The 8413-nt window shown below is 45.8% G+C and overlaps 1 protein-coding gene across 1 annotated transcript in view; it reads right to left on the bottom strand.

Annotated features, from left to right (window-relative positions):
• PPEF2 (protein phosphatase with EF-hand domain 2) overlaps positions 1-8413 on the bottom strand; it is a 36806-nt gene that overhangs the window by 1837 nt on the left and 26556 nt on the right. Inside the window, exons 8-17 of the mRNA XM_074950445.1 lie at positions 8079-8245; positions 7953-7989; positions 7710-7859; positions 6041-6391; positions 5446-5631; positions 4547-4689; positions 3603-3709; positions 2969-3132; positions 1871-1958; positions 457-708 (exon numbers count right to left, since the gene is read on the bottom strand). Of these exons, the coding sequence (XP_074806546.1) occupies positions 488-708; positions 1871-1958; positions 2969-3132; positions 3603-3709; positions 4547-4689; positions 5446-5631; positions 6041-6391; positions 7710-7859; positions 7953-7989; positions 8079-8245 (1614 nt within the window). The 3' untranslated portion in view covers positions 457-487. The remainder of the gene's footprint in view (positions 1-456; positions 709-1870; positions 1959-2968; positions 3133-3602; positions 3710-4546; positions 4690-5445; positions 5632-6040; positions 6392-7709; positions 7860-7952; positions 7990-8078; positions 8246-8413) is intronic.

Below are 8413 nucleotides of genomic sequence, written 5' to 3'. Positions count from 1 at the left end.
TAGCTACTTGGAGATTTGTCAAATATTGTAAAAGGCACTTGTGACTAACAAATCCTGAAATACAGCAGACTTGTGCTATGAAAAAAAATCTACCAAGCATCATACTGTAAAGAAATTAAGTTTGCCTGACTTCTTCCCCTGCATTATACTAGCATTACTCTAGATACAGCATTTGGAATTTTTTTTTTATAATAAGAAATATGACAGATGTCTGTCTTGGGTTCCCAAACAAGGTGAAAATTCCTTGGTAAATACCATTACTCTCTGCAAATTCAGGGTCAAATATTACCTCCATTATTCAGCAAATCCTAGTGAGGTACTACATTTTGTGACACTTGGGTGAATCTAGCCCTTGATTTGTTCCAACTGTATCAGATAACAGTACTTCCAGTGCATTGTTCAAATGTTTTCACTTTCTTCTTCTGCAGCACTAGTTAATGGTGATGGGTCAATTACCTGAAGCATTGCAGACTGTGTGGCTGCCCCACTAGCTAACAGCCATCTCTGCTGGGTGGGGTGCTTTATCATCACCATGAGTGTGTTCAATGAGGCGGAAGGCCTCTAGGAACTCGTTGAAGTCTATGTTTCCATCCTTGTTGAAATCTAGGCTGCGGGCCAGGTCACTGATGCCATCAGCTGTGAGCTCCATGTTCATAGGGGAGCTGAACAGCTTCCAGGTCTGGTGGAATTCCTCAAATGAAATAAGCCCTGCAGGGAAGAAACTGACAATTCAGTTTAGTGACAGTCCTTCCCTCAAATGTGTACAAGAGGCCATGCAGCCCTCCTCTGAGCCTGCCCCTTCAGCAGCACACGGGGGTAGGCAATGGTGCAGTCCTGCACAGAACCGGCAGCAGTCAGGAAAGCCACGTTCCTCACTCCATGATGTTGAAATCATTTACTGCATATGCCTCATTTTCCCATGTATAAACTAGTGACAATACTCCATATCTCCATTGAGTGTAGAGGCTAAATTATGCTTTTCCAGCACTTTCTAAACATGTATTAAAGTATTGTTATAACTACTAATGCAGAGATGACGGGCAAAAATGAAGCAAAGGTTTAATGCATTGTGGCAGGAAGGGAGTTCTAAACAGCTGAGATGCACCAGGAGTGAGGGGAGAAGATACAGTGCCCTCTTACAGATAATTTTTTAGCAGCATAAAAAATGGCTGTTTACTGGGGTGTTGGGGATAATGGAATAGATACTGCAGGGGAATCTTCACCCATTATTGTTGATGCTGGCTAGCTGGCCACTCCCCCCAAGGGATTAACTAATGGGATAGATCAAATGTAACCTCAAACAGTTACACATACCTTATTCTTTTCTAGTGAACTTATCCAGGATAACTTCATATTACTCTACATGCCTACCACATTTTTCATCTGATGCTCTCAGTGTATTACAATCATTTACTGAATTAAATTTCAGAAGATCCTGTCAGGTAGTAACCCCATTTTACAGACGGGAAACTGATGCACAGACTGGTTTAAGGTCTCGATCCTACACTCCTGGAAATCATTGACAAAACTACCGTTGTCTTTAATGGTGCCATTACAGAAGGTAGCTGTAGCACAACTGGGAACAAAACCCAGATCTCCTGGGTCCCCACAGGGTACCTTAACTACAGAGTCATTCTCAGGAGGTAATATCACTTTTGCACTGACGTCCTACATGAGCCCATTTTCACAGCACAAAAAAGTGATTCATCCACAGTTAGAGTAAACTAGACCCATCCTCAGCTTAACCACAGGGCCATTGTGGTTCCCAAGGGCCTTGTTCTAACCATTGAGCAAACTGCCTCCAGTTTCTGAGGTTTAACATACAATGAGTGTGAGCCCAAAAGTGAGATGGAAGAAAACACATCCTTACCTGAATGATCGCTATCTATGATCCTGAAGATGGTCTCCAGGTTGGATCTGTTTCGATAAATGGCTTCTAGCAAGCTTGACTGTATGTGCTGGAAGATATAACACGTTTCCTTTTATGATTAAAACTTACTACCCAGTCCTAGCATAGGCTGGGATTTCAGGCTTTTGTATAGTGATTCGAGTTGTATTGCATAAATAAAAGCAATTCATCTACACCCGAAAAGAATCACCCTTTCACATTACCTTGTGCTGCAAACTGAAACACCTAGAAACCCTTACTAAATACTTTAACTGTAGACAGATCTAAATCTTTTGGAGTTGTCTTGACATTTTGATTCTCCTGGGTAAGACTCTGCATCCCAGTGTGACCCCCATCTGCAAGCACTTAACAGTATTGTAAGGTGCAAGTGGGTTTGCGTTGAGATATCTGATTACACTACAGTTACGACCTTAGTAATTGGAGGTGAGCCCATTCCTAAATCCAGCAGCATGTAAATACAATGTCTCAGAGCCACATCACTACAACTGGGATCTGAAAAGCCCTGAACTTCAGCAACTCTAAATCCAAACCGGGCTCCAGGCCTGAATTTCGCAAGGGGCTGGGTTTCCACACCTCTAATTTTATGGCTTATTCCAAATCTGGATCTATATATGCCAGTTGGGTCCCCAGTTCTAGTGTTGGTTTTTTTTTCTAATTTTAGGCCCCCTAAGTGGCTTCCTGTGGCATGAAAAGAACCCTAACAAAAGCTAATAAAAGGAACACAAATCCGCTCCTACCCTGAACAAAAAGGTTTGGTCCCTACCCACCTCACAGGATTGTTGTGAGGATTAAGGGATTAACTTGCTGGTGTTTAAGGAATAGAAATAAATATATAATTATTAACTACTTGAATAAAATGCTCATTGGCCTGATCTAATGCCCATCGATTTCAGTGGGGTTTGGATGAGGGCCTACAGGAAGAATTTCTCCTAGGCTTTCCTAGCATATTCATGCACTCATCAGCATGGGATCTGCAGGCCCTGTCAGTTTGGTGGTCACGTGGGCTTCATTGTCCAAGCCTTCTACCGTGCTTTGAGGAATGGCTGCACTGTTAGTTACCTCTTTGCTCCGTTGTTCCACAGCTAAGTCATCCAGCCAGGATCTGTACTCCAGCAGGCCCCCTGCAGTGCCGCGCACCAGCTGTGGCCTCAGCATCCGCCAGGGCAGTCCGAAATGCAAGACTGACTCTACTGCAGTTGCCCAGTCACTCAGTGTGATGGTTCCTGTTTGAAAGGGACACTCATGAAAGCACCTTGGGAACCGGAGGCTGAAATTGCACTTAGGAAAGAATGGCGTTGCTTATTTAGTAATCCTGTTGGTTAGATCGTCCACGGGCTACTTGGGACCTCAATGAGCCTTATTTTCACCCCTACAGCTCTGCACTGGAGTGACATTCCTCCAGTCAAGGTGCAGCTAGATCAGCTGATCTGGGGCTGAGAGGATGTCACTACAGGCAGAGATATGGTATCTTTCCCTGTCCTAAGAGCAAAGTTTCCAAAGGTCACAGGCAGCAGCAACCTGGACACCAAGGCCCAAGTTTTCCCACTCTTGCTTTATGCCCCTTTGAGCCCATTGCCAACCAGTGCTGTACAGCTGCCATAGACAGTCTGCTCCATTACACCAGGGAAACCCACCTGGTGCCCTGTCCACTGCCTACCAGTGCACAGGAAGCTCTTTCTTTGCTTAGTCTTACCAGTTCCATCCTGGTCGCAGCCCTTAAATGCACAGATGAGGTCTGATGTGTGAGCAAAGAGCTTTTCCCTGAGCGCGCGAAAGGCTGACTCCTCCACTCTGCTGATCCTAGAAGAAGCAGAAGAGAGCCAGACATTTTAAAAAAGCTCATCACTTGAGAGCGAGATAAAGAGCATCTGCCCCTGCCGGACCATTCACACATGCCCTGGACAAACCCATGTCTCACATGAGTGTAGAGCATTTGTTGTAGGCAAGTTAAAACCAAACTGCAACACCAGATTACACAAGATACCCTGCCATGTAGCTTTGGTGTAACTCATCCCAACACGAATCACGGCACTATGACCAGTGCTACAAAACTCCCCACCACCATCCCACATAACTAGTTCAGGACCCTGCTAAAATCGGTTCAGAAGCCTCACTTGGTCCCAGGAATAGACACACGTGTTATTCCTAATTCACCGACAAAGGTTTGGTTTGTCCGCATTTGTTTCGGTTGTTCAGATGAGATCAGCCACTTATAACATGCTGGATGATCAGCTTCTGAAGTGATCGAGTCAAACTTCTAGATAGTTTGTAAATGGCAAGAGTTACACTCTATATTGAAAAGGGAAGACTGGAAATGGACCAAAGATTAAGAGTTTATGATCATCTTCTGCATAACACATAGAACCTCACCCAGTAATTCCTGTACCAAGCACATAACTTCTGTTTGTATTAAAGCACATCTTTTAGAAAGACACCCAGTCTTGATTAATCAAGATCCAAACTTTCTCAAAACGTCAGGAATGTTCATATCTGGGGTTTTGGATTAGTCAATCTCAATTCTGGTTTAATCCTAAGGCAGAATTTGATGATCCAAAGTGCATCTCTTAATAGCATGGCTAACACTATAATAGCCTTGTATTTTTACGCCATTTCTAACACTAAACTAGAAAGTCTTGCCTTTGTCTCATAGTTAATGTATGGGCTGTCTTGTTAGCTTGATACTGCACAAAATGAGGGATCAGGTCCGGCCCCAGTTTCACATAGGCTCCTCTGTTACTGCCGATCTCGTAATAGTTTGAAGCGGAAAATATGGTCAGTACCTAAATGAAAAAAAAGGACAGTCATTTACAATACACACAGATAATCCACATTTACCAATCAGAGCTCGGATCAAGGAGTATAACTTGTTTGGGGAAAGGAAATTCTAGGAGAATGTTTGGGAAGGGAAGAATGAAAACGATACATGTTCTCTGTGTGCATGGCTAAAGTCACTGGACACCATCCCCAGACTTTTGTCATTTTACTGCATTCTCTTGGCAACATTCTCCTCTCATACATCTATGAATCCCGGCTAACTCTGCTGAAGTCAGTGAAATCACTCTGGATTTACACTTGTGTATCTCTGAGCAGAATTTGGTCCTGTGTCTGCTCGTTAAACACAGTTGTGGTTTTCAAACCTGGCATCACTGCAAGCAGTTTTGAACAGAACATCTGTTTGGAAGCCCCAGGGGTAATTATGCAACGAAGGAGATAGGATTCCATTTTGCAAAGTACAGCACCTTTCAATGCCTGGTCTGTGTGCAGGGGCAGCATCTGCGGGTCAGATCCATCTGGAGTGTAATTTAGTTCAAGATTCCCAGGCCAGAAAGTGACTTAAGGTGGAAAGCACATATCAGTAACTTCAGAGTAAAAACCATACAGGCATTTTGTCCAGTAGTTATCAACAACAGCTATCAACATTAGACTCCAAGAAATTCAGAGTTAAAGCAAAACTCAAAAGAAGCCCAAAGTGATAGTACGGAAATGCACTCCAATACTCTGAACTCTGACCCGTTAGCACTGGCCTATCCAGCTACCTTTCGATTGTGGCAGAACTCATAGCCTTCCTGTTTGCACTCATGAGAGCGGATCAGGAACTGCAGACTGTGCTTCTGGAGAATCTTCTCTGTCACATCAGGCCCAAAGTAGCAGCCGCCTCCTCGCACTGTATTCATTTTACAGCCCTCCTGAGGCATAGGGTCACTCCACAATATATCTACAATCTGAGAGATCAAACACACATGACGACTCTGTACAGTGGTTGCCGCTGCAATGTCAACATTTACCAACACTGCACACACCAGAGCATCTGAGATTCCACAGGTGTCATTTCCTCTAAGCACTGGGGAATACTGAGATATTTCCAATACCATGGTGCGGCAACACACAACCATGGTCTGTATTCTTATTATAGCCATAACACCTAGGAGCCCATGATGAACCAGAACTCCACTGTGCCAGGCACTGTACATACACAGAACAAGAAGATGGTCTCTGCCCCAAAGAGACAAATAAACTAGCGACAACGTATTAAAAGGAGAAGAAGAGTTCCCAGGACTTTAATTTCCCTCAAAAGTTACATTATTCTTAGTGCGGTCTTCTCTAAGACAAATGAAACAAAGTCGAACTCACCTGCTTCCACTCTTCTTGGCTAGACTCGCTTGTTTCACAGGACTCCAGCTCTGACTCGGTCATGGTGACGGAGCTGACACAGGTGAGCTCCTTGTCCCCTGGAGTCTCACTGAACCCCACCTGCTTGCGGCACTTCTCCAGCTCCTCTTGGACCGTCTGCCGGACCCACTGGGAGAGCTCCGTCCTGCTGGCCGTGCTCGCAGCGCTAGCTAGCTCAGGCTGGAGGCATGAGCCAGGGAACGAACTGCTCCTCGGAGGATCAACGCCCACAGGGCTCTCGCCATTTACCGCTTTGGAGTCCATGTGTCTACTCTTCTCTTTTCTCTTTTTGCCCCTTAACACAGAAACAAACTGAAAGAAAAGAGAGAGAGGGGTGGGTCTGGGCACCAGGCTGGGGGCCAGGAGCTCCCAAGTTCTGACCTTGGCTTCAACACGAACACCATCTTTGTGGCTTTGGCCAAGTCATGCAGCACTCCTGGCCTCAGTTTCCCCCTCTGTCAAATTGGGATTAATCATACTCTCTTACTGGTCTGGCCCTAGCTGTTGTGGAGTCCTGCACAAAGTAGGATGTAACCAAGCTAGCGCTGCTGGGAAGGATGGTCTAGTGGAGACAGGATTCTATTCCCAGCTTTGCCACTGCCTGCTGGGTGACTTTGGGCAAGTCACCCCACCCCCCTGTGCCTCAGTTTCCCCATCTGTAAAATGAGGGCAGTGCCTCACTGTTGAACAGGGGTGATGTGACGATAAAATCCTTACATGCTTATGAGGTACTCAGATCCTATGATCAAGAGACCCATGTCAGTACCTGGACAGAAATCGAACTAGCTGAAAGTGGAAAGGGCTGGCAGCAGGACAAGCAAAAGATACTTGATTTTAGGAAGGTAAGAGGAGAGTTTAGTGATTAAAGGAGGTGGGGGATCAGGGATTCCTGTCATTCCTGGAGGGGATGTGGAAAGCTACAAGGGAGCTTACAGAGAGTTTCAGCAGCTGCGAGTGGGTTGGTTGGGCGTGGTGTTACAGGGAGAGATCTTGTGGGTGTTATCACAGCAGGATCCCTCAGAAGAAAATGTGCCCTCCCCAAACCCCTGCACAATAGGGAAGTGTGGTGAAGCGTGGCACACAGAGAGAAAGTAACTTGCATAAGGTCACTCCAGAATCTGCCTAGGGCAGAGCCAGGACTAGAACCCCCATTTCCTGAGTCACGCTGTAGTGCCTTACCCACACCAGACCATCCTCAAGCCCAGTGTTGAAAAAGAAATTACAAGCCAGGGGGTGCAGAGCAAGGGGACCAGTGCTACCGAGGGAAACAATCGATGAGCAAGGGGACAGAGTCCTAACCCTTATTACTGACTCCCTTTGGATCACAGAGCCTGCCTCAGCCAATCCATTTAACTACATCAAAATCCATCACAACCCAGGACCGAAACTACGTTCTTCCCACTGAAAAGAAACCCAGAAGCTATTCTATTCTCCTCCCCTTTACACCTAGTGCACACGCTCAGTTAAGTCAAATCAGTCCATTTCAAGCTGGGATCTAAACATGCTTCCACTACAAAGCCATTCTCTGGGTTTTTATTCTCTCTGGCCAGGATACCAAAGATAAACAAGCTCTCGCAATCACAAACCAGCGGTGCCTTTGTATTTCAAGGAGTCCACAAAGAAGATGTACCTTGTGCCTTTGGATTTTGGCCAGCAGCACCAGGTCAGTCACGTCAGACACCCCACCGTGTAGAATCAGGACTTTCTGATCGATTAAGGTGGCCAGTGGCAGCCAGCAAAAGACATTCTGGAGCATCTTGAGAATTTTCTTCCCATGCACCTAGAAAGACAAGGGCAGGAAGGAGGAGGTGAAGCACCAGGAAGTGTGTGCCAGACACAGAAAAGAACGTGTGAGATTTCAAAGCAAACCTACCTTGTATTTTTGCATGACCTCCTTGGTGAAACCATAGCTAGATGGAAACAGAAGAGACGATTTTGAGTAGCCATTTAGTAACAAGCACATTGCACTCCAATACCCCGCCACAGTCCACGCCCATACCGTAAGTTGACCATGTGGTCCTCGTGGTTTCCGCGGTTCAGATGAACCTCCTTTGGGTACACCAAGAGAAAAGCAAAGAGAATGATCAAGATCTCAACGGACTGTTTGCCTCGGTCCACAAAGTCCCCGTTGAACACATAGGACTTCTCTGGGGAGGGAAGGCCGTTCTACACAAACAAGAAATACAGTCAAATGCCACAGGGCGAGAAGGGGACAGACGGCAAATCCCACCCCCCCTGCGTCCTCTGCACCGCCACCCATACATATATCCATGTTCCAGCTCCTCTGATTCACAGTATCTTTATCATACACAGGTTTCAGAGTAGCAGCCATGT

Source organism: Natator depressus, chromosome 4 (assembly GCF_965152275.1).
Source record: "Natator depressus isolate rNatDep1 chromosome 4, rNatDep2.hap1, whole genome shotgun sequence".
Lineage (NCBI taxonomy): Eukaryota > Metazoa > Chordata > Testudines > Cheloniidae > Natator > Natator depressus.
This window is presented reverse-complemented; position numbering and strand designations above follow the sequence as displayed.